General features: G+C 54.1%; 1 protein-coding gene across 1 annotated transcript in view; it reads left to right on the forward strand.

Moving 5' to 3' along the window:
* The window catches only part of BMP7 (bone morphogenetic protein 7), an 85,988-nt gene extending 75,727 nt beyond the window's left edge, over positions 1–10,261 (forward strand). The window contains exons 5-7 of the mRNA XM_044262780.1: positions 4,814–4,890; positions 6,246–6,356; positions 9,642–10,261. Coding sequence (XP_044118715.1) covers positions 4,814–4,890; positions 6,246–6,356; positions 9,642–9,791 — 338 coding nt within the window. The 3' untranslated portion in view covers positions 9,792–10,261. The remainder of the gene's footprint in view (positions 1–4,813; positions 4,891–6,245; positions 6,357–9,641) is intronic.
* The last annotated feature ends 6,909 nt before the right edge of the window (positions 10,262–17,170 follow it).

A 17,170-nucleotide genomic window follows, 5' to 3' on the forward strand; every position in this document is an offset into this window, starting at 1 on the left:
CCAGAATGTCTGAATGTGTGTGTACGCATACATACACATCCTTTTGAAGGGCTTTACCTCCCGTGATGGCTGGTATCCTCCTGAACCATCTCACTTGCTTGCCCTTCAAGTGTGGGAGGGACACACCCCCCTGCCTGCCTGTGGTCCGCTGCGAGGTCCCTGCAGGCTGATCACCCCCCACCCTGCCCCAGAGCCTTCCCCTCCTCTTAGGGGGTGTGGCTTGGGGTTGAGAGACTGGGTCCCACTTTTTTCTCCCCTCCCACGTTTGCACCCAACCCCCTAGGAATTAAGCATCTTCTCCAAATGATCTGGGGGTTGTAACTTGTGAGCTGCTCGGGCAGGGGCTGGTTGAGGCAGATGAGGAGCCTGTGTGGGTTCAGGGAGGCCAGACCAGAGGGATGGGGGAGCTGGGAGTCTCCTTTGCGGGCATCTCTCTTCCCTGTCCTAGTCTTTCTGCTAATATGAGATCGTCAGGAAACAGGACTTCCGACCGCTCTCTCCCACCATCCGAGGAGGCCTAGAGAGGTAGGCAGGTGGCTGGGTCTTTGGTGGCGGGGCCAGTGCCCATCCCCCACTGACACCCACAGCTGGGCTCACCAGCTGCTCACAAAATCCAAATCCTGTTCGATTTCAATGTCTTGGGTTTCAACATTCAGCCAAATATCATTGCTTCGCTTGAAGATAGGGTCGGGAAAAGTGACCCTCAGGCCTACACCTGCCCTGCCTCTGCTCATGGCAGACATTACTAATCAATGGTAGCACCTTCTTTTCACTGAGCCTCCCAAAGCTTCCAGTCCTTGTTCACTCATGACATCAAGCAGCCAGCAGTGTTGGCACTTGATGTGAAACTTCTTTGCCACGGCCCTGTCCCGAGCTAACATGTTTGGTCCTTCCACATCACTGGGTGAGGGATGCTCACCCTCCTTTCCCTCTACCTTCCACCTCCCTCCAGTGAAGAGGGAGAAGGAGGCTGCCCACTGACGGTGCTACCTGCGGCCGCGGGCATGGCCACAGCGATGGAGGCCGTCTTTGGACTTCCACTCAGTGCATTCTAGACAGTATTGCAGATGGTCCAATAGATCTCTTGAGGCTCTTCTCTGATGGCTCCCTTGACCTTGACCTTCATATCTTAATTACCACCCAGCCCTCCAGAGGCCCTCCTAGCCCTGCAGCTAGAACCCCAGGCCCCCATTCCTTCTTTGTCTTCCCCTGGCGCCCAGCCTCGGAAGTCAGTCCAGCAAAGAAGACCGTCCGCCCCTCCCGCACTGCATGCTGCCGAGTCCCGCTCATGCCTCCTCCTCCCTGGAAGGCTCAAGCACCTGCGTCTCCATCCTTGGTCAGCAGCTACTGCGGTTAGGGATCTTGCTGACCTTCTCCCTTCTCGGTCATGGAGGGCCCCCTCCTCTCCATTCCCCTACATCCTCGTCATGGAGTTTTCCTCTTTTGGATGCTTCCCTGGCTGGCTCATTTCCTTCTGGTTCTTACACAAACATCACTTCTTCGGAAGAACCTTCTGTGAGCACCCTCCATCCCACAGCCTCCCTGGCAGCCCACCCTCCTTTTCTGTCTTGTTCTCCACCTCGACAGGATGCAGTTTCTGTTTACTCACTGGCTTACTGTCTGCCTCTGTCACTGGAAGACAAGTGCCCCCAGGGCAGGGCTTTGTTTTGTTCATACCTGTAGCTCTGATGCCTAAAGCAGCATCCATAAACCAGTAGACACTCAGTAATGGTTTGTATGAATGGATGGATGGATGGAGGGATGCATGGATATATGGACAGAAGGATGGATGGATGGATGGATGGACGGATGAATGAAAAGATGGATGAATGCATGGAAAGATGGATGGATAGATGGATGCATGGATGGAGCACTAGGTACTGAGGTGGTAAGACTGTGCCCACCCCACCCTCGCTGAGGTCATCTCAGAAGCTCTGAATGTCCCTGAGGGCCAGGATCCCTCCTGTAAAGACACATGCAATTCTGTCATAATGAATTCAATGTGATTTCTCTCACTGGTTTGCAAATCTTTAAAAATTGCTTTGCTGAACTGTAGATATAAAGATATGTACAAAATCAGGAATATTCAGAGAGGCTGGTGGCAGTGGAAATTGCACAGGATTGAACCACCCAGCCGTGCGTATGTGCTCATCTCAGACCTACGCCTTTCCCGAAGGCCTGTTGGAGACCATTTTCTGATTGCTGTGCCCTCTGCTGCCCTCCCTCCCTGTCTTCTTCTTCTTGACCTTGTTCTTCCTTTTCGTTCTCCTTCCCACCCTCACTCCCCTCCCTTACCACTTCATTTCAGATTTGTTCCTAGCCTCGGAGTAGCCAGGGTGCCTGTACATTCATTACTTCTAGGACAACATAACACCCAGCAGGTGTCTAAGGAGATCTTCCTGACTTACAGTGTATGGTCGCCACATGTGGCTCACACCCAATTCAAGTCTCACACCCATTTCACAGATGGGGAAGTTGAGGTCCAGGGAAGGGAATTCTGTGATCTCCTTTTTATCTTATTATTTCTCATTAACCTAGAAGCCATACAGTTAGAATTCCTGGGGACCGCAGGAAACTGATGGGTATTTCACTTCTTCCAAATGTGGCTTGGTGTTGGGTTTGGAGGAAGCAATCATTAACTCCAAATGGTTAAAGAGTGTGTGGGGGGAATGAAGTGTGTATATAGTTTTAACCTTTCCTCGCAGGTGGGCTGGAAGGATAATAATCAGCCTCTGGTGGCTATGAGCTGAGTGTTGTGCTCAACAGATTTGAACACACATGGCTGCCCCAGTGGGCACTTCCTCGTCGCTCTGCAGATGAGGAGCCCAAGGTCTAGGAGAACCAGGGTCTGACTCCGGAGCTGGAGCCACACCCCCTTGCCTGGTCCTGACCCAGTGGTCAGACTCCACTCGGGAGCTGGTGTGCTCTGGGGTCTACACCACCAGGGTCTTACCTGGGCTCTAGCTGACAACCACCCCCACACCAGATGCACCTTTCCAGGCAGGAGCCCTTGGGTGGTTTGGCTGCAAGTCTCAGAAACACAGATCAGGTGGCTTCAACCACTAGGAAAGCCACTGACTCCCAGTGCCAAGGTTGGGTGGGCATGAGGGTTGGTTGATCCAGAAAGTCAACAAGAATGAAAGCCCTGGCTTTCTGTCCTTGTCCCCCCACGTTCAGTGTTGGCTTTTCCTCAAGGCTGTGGCTGTAGGTAACCATCAGCGCTCCTCCTTTGCTGTTCCCAGGCAACGGGAGCAACAGATGAGCATCTTTTCTCATGGTCTTCCTTAAGAATTAGGAAACTTTTTCCAGAAGCCCCCAGCATGCTGCCAGCATGTCCTTTTGGCTTGAACGGGATCATTTGCTCTTATCTGAACCAGTCCTCACTCCAAGGATGAGATAAGAGCTGGTGAGCTCAGTCCTGGCTTCTGACCCAGTCAGTGACAAGGGCTGGGGTTGCCACAAGCCCCTGAGGCCACCAGAAGGGCCATTCACCTAGTTCTGAGAGAACTAACCGGGCAGGTAGAAATAGGTGCGTTTGGATGGTTCCCAAGTGCAGGTCAGGCAAGCAGACAACCCTGGGTCGTCTCCTGGACTTTCCTCTCCACCCTGTGAGCGTTCTCCTTGTGTCCTTCACCCACTGGTGTGTATTACCTTCTGGGACACTGAGGCCTGGAAGGATCACAGCCATAGACAGAGGCATTGACTTCTTTATTTGTGTGTTAATGACACAAATATTGATTGACACTGGGCTCTGGGGACCAGTGGTGACCTCACAGTGTCGAAGGGACAACATTCGAGGAGAGATGTGAATATCAAGTAGAGCCAGACTTAGAAAGATTACAAGAAGAAGCATTTCGGGTGGATGAGACAGCAAGTGCAAAGGTCCTGAGGTAGGAACAGGCTTGGCAGTACAACCACAGCACAGAAAGAAGACTGTGGCTTAGGAATCAGGGCCATATTGGGCCATACAGGCCAAGGGTAGGTGTTGAGACATTGCTCTGAGCATGAAAGAAAGCTCCTAGAAAGTTCTAGCTGGAGGAAAGACAAGGCATAGATAGGGGGAAAAATATTCATAGCTGCAAATGAAAAATTGTGCAGGAACACCAGAATGTGTGTGTGTGTCTGTGTGTGTGTGAGAGAGAGGGGGCGGGGGCAGAGCTTCCTACATGTTTCCAAGTGCTCAAACCCTAGCCCAGATGCCTGCAAACATTACATACTTCTGGAAAACCCCAGTGCATAGTTTTCGCTCCTCAAAGAAACCTCAGTAGTGGTATGTCTTTCTGGGAGGTCAGTGGGATTGGCCTTTCCACCCTCTCATTTCTTCCTGGTGGTGGGGACTTTGTCCCAGGCCCGGCCTGTGCCCCTCCCTGCTGCCCTTGAAGAGGCTGAGCCTCGCAAGGCAGGCTGGCCTCGGCAGGTGAGCTTGGCCAGAGGCAGACCCCTCTGAGCAGGCCCCTGCAGCCAGCGTGGTGGCACGTGAGCTCCTATATGGACTCCTGGCAGCGGTCAGCATCCGGACAACATCTGTGCACCGAAAGACCAAGGTCCAAGGATGGATCCGGAGAGGGCTAGGGGCTAAGATAGCCCAAGAGGCATGGGGGTGGCAGCACTGCCTACCCAGGCTGTTTGCTGGGAAGCAAAGCTGTTTGCAAATGAGTTCTAAGCCTACGGGTCCTCAAACGGCCGTTGTGTGGAAAGGTCTCCTTCCAGCTGAGTCTGTCTGGGTTCACACCACTGCCTCAGACTGAGGGAGCCTTAATATGTGTGTGTGTTTCCTCTCCCCCGCCCGCACCCCTGTCTCCCGCCAATGCAGAAAACAGCAGCAGCGACCAGAGGCAGGCATGCAAGAAACACGAGCTGTACGTCAGCTTCCGCGACCTGGGCTGGCAGGTAAGGACGGGGGGCCACACGGGCCCCGATGGCTAGAGCTCCAGCGTGGGTGTCCCTGCGCTCCCCCCCACAGCAGCGGGCCTGCGTCCTGTGTGTGCAGTGAGTCACGTTTCTCACCAGAATCAAGAGTCCTAAGCAGGTGGAGACGTCAGGTTGAGGGTATAGGGACGCCTCGTGGCATGCAAGAGCAGAAACTTGGGGGGGATTCAGGAGAGAACCAGGAGCCCCCATACTCTGGACTCCGAGCCTCATTTGCTGTGGGAACTTGAACTCCATCCTGCGGCTGGCTGCTCCTCTCTGATGGGGCAGAGCCCATCGCCTGCAGGGTCCCCCCATCCCCCGCTGCCCTGTCCATTCCTCCCCTTCCATGATTCAGATTCCCCGGGGCAGGGGTGGATTGGCCCAGCTCGGGTTGGGTGCTTGGTCCTGCACCTGTCACCTGTTTGGGGATGAGCTTGTGTCATAGGACCGCGACGGCTCCTTCCGGAATGATTCGGACAGAATGGGACGAAGGGCAGGGGATGAGTCCTAGGACAGGCATGAGGTTCACACACTCTAATGACTGTTTATGAGCGTCTCTGACATTCTGGGCACTCTTCCAGGCTCAGGAGACGCAGCAGGGAGTGTGACCCTCTGCCTGCCCTCATGGAGCTCAAATATCCGGAACAGGGCCTTGAGATCCCTGAGACCAGTGGTTTTGTTGTTCACTCCTCAGCGGGCTTGTGGTTTGGTGGGGGAGTCCAGATCCCTCCCTGGGGACCGTGCACTAGCGTCTGTGCCCCGCAGGGCGCCTGGCCATGCCTGCTCCAGCTCCTCTGCAGACAGAGTCCACGGACTTGAGTCCGTGAGGGGTGTGCGTGCTATGTGAACGGCATCCGCGGGCTGACCCAGCCCTAAAGGCAGGCCTGGCTGTGAGCATCCTTGACCAAGCCACGCATGTGCACCAGGCGCAGGCGGGTCTGGCTACACAGTCCTTCCGTTCTCAGTGTTGTGGGTGAGTTGTCGCTCTCCCACGTCGCTCAAAGCAAACTGCCAACTTGTAACCACCTCTCACAGCGCTGGAGTTGACGCCCCCTCTTCCCCCCCGCCCCGGTCACACGTCTCTGGGCCACCTCCCAGCAAGGCCGTGCGGGCGTCCGTTCTGGGCTCAGCCCAGCCCCTGGGTGGTCTTCGCCTCATCTTGCCTTCTGCGGGGACTGTGATCGTCCAGCCTCCGCTTCTCCTGCTCCTGTGGGACCCCAGCTGCTCGGGACGGTGTGGGCTGTGTCTTTGTCCCCTGGAAGCAGGGAGCCTGGCCCGCAGGAGGGGGCTGGGGCGTGAGAGGTCCTGTGGGGCTCATGCTGTCCCTCCCGCAGGACTGGATCATCGCTCCTGAAGGCTATGCTGCTTACTACTGTGAGGGCGAGTGCGCCTTTCCTCTGAACTCCTACATGAACGCCACCAACCACGCCATCGTGCAGACGCTGGTGAGTGCGGGCTGCACGGCCTCTGGGCCGGCTCAGCCGGGGCAGGGGCGCGCGGGGGCAGGGGCGCGCGGGACCCTGCCTAGCACTCCTCCGGACTGGGGCCCTGACTTTTTGCGGGCCTTGGGCTCTCCTCCTGGCGTAGGCCCCTTCCTCCACTAAAAAATAAAATAAAATAAAATAAAATTATACTTTATAACAGCATTGGCGTAAAGATGTGTGTAGTCTCTGACCCTAAAGTTCACAGATTTCTCCAAGTTCGGAAAGAAAGAAGAGCAGTTTCAGGAGCTCCTAAAGGTATCTTGGATAATGTTAGCCCTGGCCCTGCCTCTCTCTGGGCGACTGTTCTCCGTTGCCGCACGTCTGCTCATCATCCATGCGTGTCCCCACCCCCAGCTCCCAAAGTCCGGCTTCCCTGGGTTCAGGCTGTTTATAAATAGTTCATAAACAGTCCCACCCCCGAGCTCAGGTCTTTGCGTCCTAGCCTTGATCTTGGGGTTCAGCCATCCAAGGGCATCTCCTGCAGGTAGACACCGCACTGGGAGCGGAGGACACCGCAGGGAGCAGCACAGACCTGTTCCCTGCCCTTGAGGCTCAGTTTCCAGGGAGAAGTAGTCAGGGGAGTGAAGGAGGAAGGGGGAGGAAGCTGGTAGACAGGACCACGGGCCAGAGAGATGGGGTGGGGCAGGGGCCGCTTCAGGCTGAACTTCCTGTGATCCTTGGAGGATTCACTGTGATAAGAAGATAAGCTCTCAACAGGGTCCCCAGCCCTGCTGACTCGTGGGAGAGGTGATTAACGACTCTACAGAAAACAGCAACAGTGATAAAAATTCGGAACTTGGTTCTTTGGCCTAGAATCTGAGGCTCAGGGGTCTTGGTTATCTAGCTCCTTGCCATGAATATCATGGGGTCCTTTCCCTGGCTTGATTGCTCCTGGTGATGGAGAGCTCACGACCCGGGGCCATCCCTTCCGTCCTACAGTTCTGTTTGTTCTGAAGCTTTTGGCTTCTTTTGTTCAGTGGCAAACTTGTTCCTGCCCCACATGTTATGTCTTGGGAAAAAAAACCAAAAACCTATTCCTTTCATTTGGACCTCTCTCTGCCCTTCGAGGGAAGGCTTCTCCAGCTTCTCTTTTAGCCGTGCTTTTCCAAGGCCCTTCCTTCCCCAAAGGTAAACTCTGAAGTCCTGCTTGGGATTGAAAGGCCTAGGGCTGGAAACAAATCGGGCTCCCAGCCTGTCTCTTGGCCTGGGCCCATTCTCCCATGCCCGCGTGCGCCCTAGGGTCCGGCCCTGATGCCCCTGGGAGGTGCGGGGGTTCTCCCGCCTGCCAAGGGCACACCTCTACCCTCCGACCTGCTTCATGGCCCATACAGGGGGAGCCTGGCTGTCCCCTGATCACCCACTCAGTCCGCATGTCACAAAGGAGCTCTGGGATCAGAACGAGCTGATTATTCTAAAAAGAGGTTCTGTGGTCCTGCTTAAGAAGGAGGAAGGGAAGGAAAAATAAAGAAAGATGAAAAGCGAGAGGGAGGCAAGCCATAAGAGACGCTGAGCTCTAGGAAACTGAGGGTTGCTGAAGGGAGCTGGGCGGGACAACAGGGTCACTGGGGGATGGACGTGAAGGAGGGCACTTGGCTGAATGAGCACTGGGTCTTGTTTGCAACTGATGAGTCACGAAATTCTACCTCTGAAGCAAATAAAAAAAAAAGCGGGTGGGGGGGATCCTTGCCTTTGGGGGTCCTGGTGAAAAACACAGGAAATGAGCTGATGTCTGGGATTTGCTTTCAAATTATTCAAGGATGGAGGAGCTGGGGGGAAGGTTTAGATCTGTAAGGTTTGAAATCGTCCATAATAAAAAAGCTTCTAAGTGTGCTGTCTTATGTCAGAGGTCACAGGCTGGAGGCTTCCAGAATGCTTTCACTTGGCACGCGCAGTGTGTTGGAAACCTGGAAGTTTCACATGCAAACAAAGCAGAACTAAATCGCTGGCCTGTCCTGGACACTGAGCACACCCAACTGCACTGGCCTTGATTGGCCGAGGTCCGCGGGCAGCATCTGCCTGGGTTTGCCCCAACCCTCACTATCCCCTCTTGTCTTACTCCTTGCCTCCTTCACTCGTCAGGTGGTGCCTGCGTGTCCCCTTCGGGCCTTTGAGTAATTAGGAGCACCCTTCTGTGAGGTGCACAGAATCCCAGAGCAGGAAGGAGCAGTAAACCCGAGCGACATCTGGCTTCATCCCTTCATCCCTCCCTTCTAGACCCCCTTCTTTCTCGCGGACGTCCAACCAAGTGTTTGCCCAGTTTTGTCCTCCCAAGTTTTACTGCTCGAGAGGCAGAAGCGTCTAGGACAATTTAGAGCTGCACCATCTCATCCGGTAACCACTTTTACACGTGGCTCTTGAGCACTGGAAATATGGCCCATCTGAATCAAGGTGCTTTGTCAGTGTAAAATTAACATGCTAGGTTTTAAAAACTTAGTTCAGAAAAAAAAAAAAAAAGATTCTCTGTGATAAATGCGTGTTGAAACGATAATATGTTTGAGATACCAGGTTAAATGAAGTACTGTATTTAATTTTACCTATTTCTTTTTCATCTTTCCAAATGTGGCCACTAGAATGTTTTAAATTACACGTGTGACTTTCATTGTATTTTGCTTGGACAGGACAGGTCTAGCCCAGAGGTCAACCGCCTTTCTCTGAAAAAGGCCAGATGGTAAATATTTTTAGCCTCGTGAGTCAGAAGGCCTCTGTTGCAGCTCCTAAGCTCAGGCCTTTGCAGGGCAGACGCAGCCCTGGCTACTCTGGAACCAATGGGTTTGGCCAGATGCTAATAAAACTTTATTCCCAAAACCAGGCCTCGGGACGGGATTTGACCTGCTGGCCCATGCTGTCTAACCCAGGTGTTCTCCACTAGGGACAGATCTGCCTCCCAGGGGACATTTGGCAATGTCTGGAGACGTTTTGGGCGGTCGTGGTTGGGGGCTGAGGGTCTCTGGCTCCTGGTGGTGGAGCAGAGAGACGCGGTGAACGCTGTGTGGTGTGTAGGACCGCGGGGTGGTGGAGAGCCACCTGGCCGCTAACTCCCCAGCTGCGGACACCTCTGTGCTCTGGTCCCCTGGTCTGTGCACCAGAGGTTATGCGTCACGGGCCAGAACTGGAAGTGTGACGTGTGGTCACTCTCAAGGGGGCGTGTCATGTGCGTCATTTTGTCCAAGCAGCTGGCGTTCCTTATAGAACGGGAGTAGGGACCCAGCGCTGCTCACCGATGCCACCATTCTTTGTGTGTTCCAGGTCCATTTCATCAACCCCGAAACGGTGCCCAAGCCGTGCTGTGCCCCCACTCAGCTCAACGCCATCTCTGTCCTCTACTTCGACGACAGCTCCAATGTCATCCTGAAGAAATACAGAAACATGGTCGTCCGAGCCTGTGGCTGCCACTAGCACCTCACGGAGGTCAGACCCGCTGACACTACACTGTTCCGGGGTCCTTGGTCTCCCACCACCCAGTGCCTCCCACCACCCAGCACCACAACCGCCTTTCGCGAGACCTGCCCCGCCCCCGTCCCCAACCTTAAGGGCGTAGGAGGATTAAGGAATTGGAGAGGCGAATGCCTTTTGATCAGGTTTTCATCAGCCTCCCATGGACAAGATCCTACACGCTGCTGCAGGCAAAACCTAAAGGAAAGAAAATATATAAAGAAAAATTGCCCAGCCCTGATCATTGGCTGTGAAGTCTCAGCCATGCACTGACTCGTTCCCAGGGGTAATTAGGAGCACCCTTCAGCCAGGCCACCCAGCAGCAGGAGGAAGGGGGCATGGCGAGGGGTGGGCACGTTTGTGTCTGTGCTCAAGGAAAATTGACACGGAAGTTCCTGTAATAAATGTCACAATAAAACGAATGAATGAAAATGGTTAGGATGTTACAGATATATTTTCCTAAACAATTTATCCCCATTTCTTGGTTTACTCTGATTTCATAAACAGAAGCCGTGGCCGGCGGAGGCAGGGGAGGCCCCCTCTCCGTTCCGTTCTGGTTTCATTCTGAGGCTTGCAGAGGCCTGCTGTTTACATAGACTTGCCCAAACCCAAGATTTGACTGGGAAGGGAGAGGGCAAATTTCTGCTTGGAGGAGGGGGTGTGTTAACCTTGAAGGAAAAATATGTCCCGTCCTTCGGTTGGGCGCATGGTGGCGGAAATTAAAATAGGCGTGAGAAGCGCCGACGGATGTTTGGAATTGGTTATCTAGCTCTCCTAGTGGTAGAAAATCAACATGGAATGAGAGGACAGCCACCGGGAGAGCCCACACCTTGACCCTGAACTCTAGCTAACATGACCTATTTTAAGAAGTGTCAATGAACCCTCACTCTAGATGGGGGTGGGGTGGGCAGGCATGCTGTCCCTCCCCCGGGTGGGTTCCCCTGTTGGTCATGATTAGCAGCATTCTGGAGTCCAGGTGCCAGCCAGGGCCGCTGTAGCCACTGTTCTCATTGGCAGACCCCTCCTGAGCACTGCAAACTATCAGCTCCTTGAGGTAAGGAGCCGATGGCACGGTGGAGATCTGCTAGGTGCAGGATACGATGGACGTGAATCTCAAATGGAAGGATCTAGAAACTGCCTTGAGAGGACGTCCTAATTGAGCCTTCCAATTCAAAGGTGCCATTTCTGATGTGGCTCTTGGCGTGAGCCTCCCTCGCCTTGGCCAGCGGGTCCCCTAAATGCTGGGCACCCAGCCTCCAGCTGCAATGCAGGCCTTGTGGAGCTCCGGGCTGTCTGTAAACAAAGAGCAGGGTTTCCCAGGCGAGGCCTCTGCCCTTGGAACCCAGTCCAGCAGGGAATCATTTCTCCATCTTGATTAAGTTGGTTCCTAGAAACACTGGGGTCCTGTTTTTCTTTTCTTTTCTTTTCTTTTTCTTCCTCAGTAGCTTAGGCCGCAGCCTCCAATCTGCCTGGTCAATGGGGAAGAGTCACTGTTTTTGCCGTACTTTGTTTTATCTGTTGGCAGATCTGGGGATTTCTGTGTGGTTCCCTCTTGGTGCAAGTTTTCTCCCCATCCACGCCCCACCTGGTTTCTGGCTAGCATCCTTTGTACATTGAAACATGTAAATAGTTGTTACAAAACAAAGAAATTATTTATGTCCATTGGAAGCTCATTTTACACCCTCCTCAGTCCCTTGTTCAGGATGATGAGCTCGCTTTCCCCAGCCTGTTTGTTTTCTTATTTAAGACTATTTATTAACGATCAGACCAATGTACCTTCAGCTTTTGTATAGAGCAGACTTCAGCAAATTTTCTGTATAAATAGACAAAATAAAAAGGGTTTTGACTTTTCAATAAAAGAAGACATTTGGTTCTGATTCTTGGGGCCATGTATGTCCGTGTGTTGTTTTTTCTCTCAACTCCTGGACTTTGGAGTTCTGTTGGTTTGCTAAGAACTCTCTGCCTTGGCCCCGCCATTAACACGCTGTTTATCATCCAGGCCCTGGGGAGAAAGGGGTGCTCGTCAACATTTGCTGCAGCTGTGTGGGGCTCCAGGCAGGAGAGATGGAACCCAACAATAAATGGGAATTTGGTAGGCTCCACTACAAAGATCCTTGATTGAATTACAGTGCAGCTGTCAACAGCTGTTTCAAAGAGGCAGGGGGTAAATTAGCTGTGTTTACTGCTAACATAGTTTAAAGATGTAGTCATCCCAATAAAATAGAGGCGCAAGAAAGAAAGGAAAAAAAAAGAAAGGCAGGGTGGGGGATGTGTACACCCAAAACTAAGGCAGCACAGGCCCCAGAGCCAACATTGTCCAGTGCAAATTATTTCAGTCGTTTGGGGGCTGCTATTAGCTCAAGCCATGGAGGAACCCCTGGGGGCCTGGTGGGGGCCGGGCCTGACGCCTCACTATGCACAGAGCTCACTCAGCCATGCAGCCTGGAACAACAGCTCCGGTTCCTTCTGCCTTTGAAGTGCACACTGAGGTCACCTGATGGATGTTAGAACCCCAGCTGTTACTTGGCCAGACTTTTCGCTCTTCTCCTGTTGCCTCCAATGAAGCAGCCGCTCCTAACAAGTTCCAGCCCCTGTGATCTCCAAACCCTCCTGTCACTGTCCCGATGCGCAAGTTAGCTTTTGTTCTGTTTCCAGGCTAAGGACCAGAGCCACAACCCGGAGGGCCAGATGTGGCCTGCAGACGTGTCTTCTCCCCACACCCCACGTGGTGTTTATACATCTTCAAAAAGTGAATCTGTGGCCAACTGTTTTTGAGAACCAGAAGGTTGGGGGTGAAAAAAAAATCCCCAATTCTGGCTTCCCTGGAGAAATGGCAGAGCTGGCTACCTGGGCCGCATTTCTGCACGGAAACTCTCGGCTGGAGCCGAAGTGTGGTTGTTGCCCCAGTCACCACTACTCCCAAGTGCCTCCCCCACGGAGGGGTGAATGTCAGTTGCTGTTTCAATACTTGCAGAGAGCTGTGTATTTGTTCCCATGTGTCTGTTAGGAGGAGGAAGGTAAAAGCTGGGCAGAGAGGGCCACACCTTCAGGAAGAAGCAGAAAGGACACATTCTGCATCCCCGGCTCACCGTCCCCCAGGTCTGGCACCTACCCGGGCCCCTATAGGCAGGTGTGTCTGTGGCTGCAGCACCACACGTGGCCTCATCTTTTGCCATCACATTTCCCTTCCTGCTTCCCAGCTCTCTTGCTCATTTTTACCTTGGAGCCGTTTCTTGTCGCCTGCTCTCTGAGCTCCTATGTGGGGTCCCCCTGCTCCCACTGCTTGGCCTGATGTCCCCGCTGGCCATGCTGAGTGGGCACAGAGAGGTGAAGGTGTTTACTCAAAAGTCCCCATTGACTAAGTACTGGATCTGGGATTCGAGCCCCAGAGCCCGGTCTCCCCTGAGCTCGCTGGACCTGAAATCTGGGGCTGCTTGTGGGGATCCCTGGCCCCCCGCCCCAATCCCCTCAATGTCCCCCAATCCCAGGTGTCAGTCCTTGAACCAGTGTTGACTTCCCGAACCACCAGTGCAGGCCTTGGGTCTCCCTCCTGATTCCTAGCTGCCCGAGGCTCTCCCTCACCAGCACACTGTTGAAGGCAAAGCTCTGTCCCCGGGCTGGGGCTGGAGGCCGTCCCTGTGGGTCCCCCCCTGCCTGCCAGCGACAGCTTGTGTGGGCCATCCTGGGAGGCTGGGGTCGGGGGGAGGTTAGTGGTGGTCATAGAGGCTATCTGCTCCGAGAATTCTCACACATACATTTTGAGTCCTTCTCTCTGTTTGGATCTTTATGAGAAGGTGAGCGTGTCCGTTTCCCGGGGCTTCGTTTCCTGGAATGGCCGTGGCTGGTTCCTCCAGAGTGGGGGCCTAAAACAGCAGAAATGTATTGTCACCAAAAGTCAGGCCAAAAGTCACCCATCAAGGTATCTGCAGGGCTATGCCCCATGCAGAGGCGCCCTGGAGAATCCTTCCACGTTTCTCCTGGCCTCTGGGGCTGCTGGCTTCCTCGGCTTGTGGCCGTTCTCACTCCGGTGGGGCCAGTACAGCACAGGAATCCAGGCCGGGTCAGCCCTGGGGGAGCCAGCAGACCACACATGGGGATGACCGCGGTGGAGGGCAGCCGAACCTCAGTGCCCTTCATAGGAGCGGCGATCACCTGGAGGAAGCCTGACCTGCCTCTTTGGCTGGAAGCATTTCTTCACTCTCCTGTTCATGTGCTAATTCCCGGTGCCCGCTGGATCCCAGCGCTCTGGAGTTGGGGGACAGGGCAAGGTATCTGCAGCGCGAAGCTTGCATCCGGGGAGCACGGGAAACAGACGGTACCTGGCACCAGAGCATGGCTGCCTGGAGCCGCCCTTCATGCAAAAGCATGCAAATTCTGTTTTACGACTATGTTGGAACAAAGATGATTATAAATCAGGCTGAGTCACGTTTATTTTTTATCTCCTGATTCTAAAAGACGTTAAGCCATTTCGTGGGCCCCGGGGGGTACCCCAAGCCCTGGGCGCTGTGTCGGTGGTGCTGGACGGACAAGCTGACACTGATGGTGAGCGATTTAGTGGCAGAGAATGATGTATCCGGAAGAAAACAGTGAGCGGGGGAAAGAAGTGAGGGGTTGGCAGCCAAAGTCCTCAGACGGAGCACTCAAGAAAGAACCCCAGAGGCTGAGACCTTGAAGAAAGGAGAGAGCACCCAGCTGAACCTCTCCCCTCCTCACCCGCAGAGGCTGGAGCTGGGGTGAACACTGATGGCCCTTACCCGCTGTGTGGGGTGACAAGTGATACCTGCTCAAATTCATTGCTGGAGGCCGCCGAGAAGACCCTCGCTCACCTGCTCTAGAGGAAGACCGCTGCTGCTTTCTTCCAAATCTCTGTCTGGAATGGAGAATTCTCATGCCACCAAGTCAGACGCTGTGGGTGTGGGGGAGAGGGGCCTGCGATCAGTTACTTAGCTGTGGGACCTTCACTGTGGGCAACTCTCTACCCTCTTGGTGACCTTGGTTTCCATTCTACCTTTCTGCTCTGTCATTCCAATTCATGGTTTCTATCTTCATAATCTACCTCATGGTCCAGTATGGTTGCTGGAGCACCAGCCATCATGTCTGTATTCTAGGCTGAATGCTCCCTCAAAGCAGCTATCCTAAAGAGCAGACACAGAATACCCATTCACCTCCAAGTAACAAAAATACAGTCACATGACCACACCTAGCTGTCGAGGAGACTGGAGATGGTAGTCGTTTATTCTAGGTGGCAGTCAGGGGCCTGACTCTATCAGAACTTTAGGGATGCAGGAGTATCCCAAATAGCAATTAGCTATTTGTATTAGTTTTTATTGCTCCAGACCAATTACAAAATTTGTTGCTTAAGTCATCACTCACATATTATCTTACTCCTTCTGTGGATCGGAAGTGTGGGCAAGGCGTAGCTAGGTTCTCTGCTCAGGAGCTCACAAGGCTACAGTCAATGTGTCGGAGGCTACATTCTTACCTGAGGCTGAGTCTTGTTCCTAGTTCATTCAGGTTGTGGGTCAAATTCAATTCCTTGCACTTTTAGGACAAAGGGCCCCATTTTCTTGCTGGCCGTCAGCCACGGGTCACTCTCAATTCCTAGAGTCCACTCTCAGCTCCTTTACAAGTGGGCTTCTCACAATGTGGCCACTTCATTCCTCAAAGCCAGTGGGAGGATCTCTCGTCTTTCCGAGATTCACTGGATTAGGTCATACCCACCCAGGATAATCACCCTTTGATTAACTTAAAGTCAGTTGGTTAGGGGCCCTAAATGCACCTGCAAAATCCTTTCTTCTTTGGAAGCAATCATTATATGTTGGGCAAACATCTTGGGGGGTTATGTCCGTGTTTTTCCTTGCATCTCACCTAAGTTCCACTGCACACCTTGGGTGACAGAGGAGGTTAGAGGCACCACAGACACAGACACTCTCTGCCAAGTACCAGGCACATGAGAGAGCGATGCCCAGAGCTAAATGTAGGGTCTTCCCACTGAGAAGCCCCCCGCCCCACCAAAGGAGTGGTGCAGTTTGAGTTGTTAGAATCATTAGCCGAAATCCCCGAAGTCTTTATAAAGCCCCTCACCACCTCACCTACTCTCATCTGTGCCTGGAAGGATGAAGGACTAACCTGTCTGTATGAGCTCTGGAGCGTTCCCTCTGGGCCGGGCCCGCCCAAGGCATATGGAGCACGTTACACTTGAGCTCACTGAGCTCTCAGGACAAGCCCGAGAGCCATATGCTGACTGCCCCCCGCCCCCACTTAGGGAGGTGGAAACCTTAGGGAGGTGGACACGTTTGCTGGATGTTGGTGGCCTGGGCTCTGAACACCTCCAGGGGGTGCTCTTTATCAAGGGGGGAGATCAATGAAAGCTGCGCTACCACGGCGGGGCTGAGCAGAGGCAGCTCAGCCCCAGCCCTGACTCAGGGGGCCTCTGCCAGTGGGACAGACCCTCTCCCAGGGGTCCCGGTCCTTACCGGGACCCAGCCCTACCCTCAGGCTGAAGTCCGGCCATCGCTTCCAAGCATTCTCGCTGAGACCTCTTCCAGACATGTTTCCCTTCGCCTGCGGATCAGTTCGCCCTGGCTCAGACGGCTTCAGAGCTCTGGCCCTGGCCTCTCTTGGTCTTAGATTTGAGAAAATAAAAATAGAAGAGGAAAAACACAGAGCTCTCCAAAGCCTTTGGAGTTGTGACAGCTGGTTGGACGGAGGCAAAGTGCACCTGGACGGGCGGGGAGGGCGGGGGTCGGCGTCTGCCCCGGCGGGCGGCCCTCTCCCAGGCTCAGGCTCGCTGCTAGCAGGCCCAGGAGCTGCCCCGCGGGCAGGGGCTCCAGTATCACCGGCCCCCCACCCTGACTCCATGGAGGGCAAAGCCCAGAGCTGGCCCTCCTTGAAGTGCTGTGTGCCCTCAGGTGTGGCCACAGATCTCGTCAAAACACTGGCGACAGTCACTGCAACACGGTATGAACTCTCACCCCTCTCCGACCTCCAGGGCCGGCCTCACGGGCTGCGCGCCCAAGGCAGCTGCCTGGGGCTCTGTGCTCCCAATGGCCCCGTGTTGGCTTGGATGTGCTGTTACGGTCCCACAACTCTTCCTGCCTTTTAAGCACGCCCCTCCCCCTCCGCCCGGTCCCCCGCCGGGCCCTCCTGTGCCTGGTGAGTAGAAAGACTTTGACGCCCAGTTCGGTCCGCCGCCGCCTCTGCGGTTCAGCGAGTGCGTTTTGAGCTTGGAGGCGCTGTAGCCAGGGTTCTGGGCACCGGGGACACACCATGACCCACAGGGAGACAGGGGCCCCGTGCTCTTAGACAGAACCTCCACAGGCAGAGGGAGCAGGAGAGCAAAC

This window comes from Neovison vison, chromosome 8, assembly GCF_020171115.1.
Source record: "Neovison vison isolate M4711 chromosome 8, ASM_NN_V1, whole genome shotgun sequence".
NCBI classification, from domain to species: Eukaryota; Metazoa; Chordata; class Mammalia; order Carnivora; family Mustelidae; genus Neogale; species Neogale vison.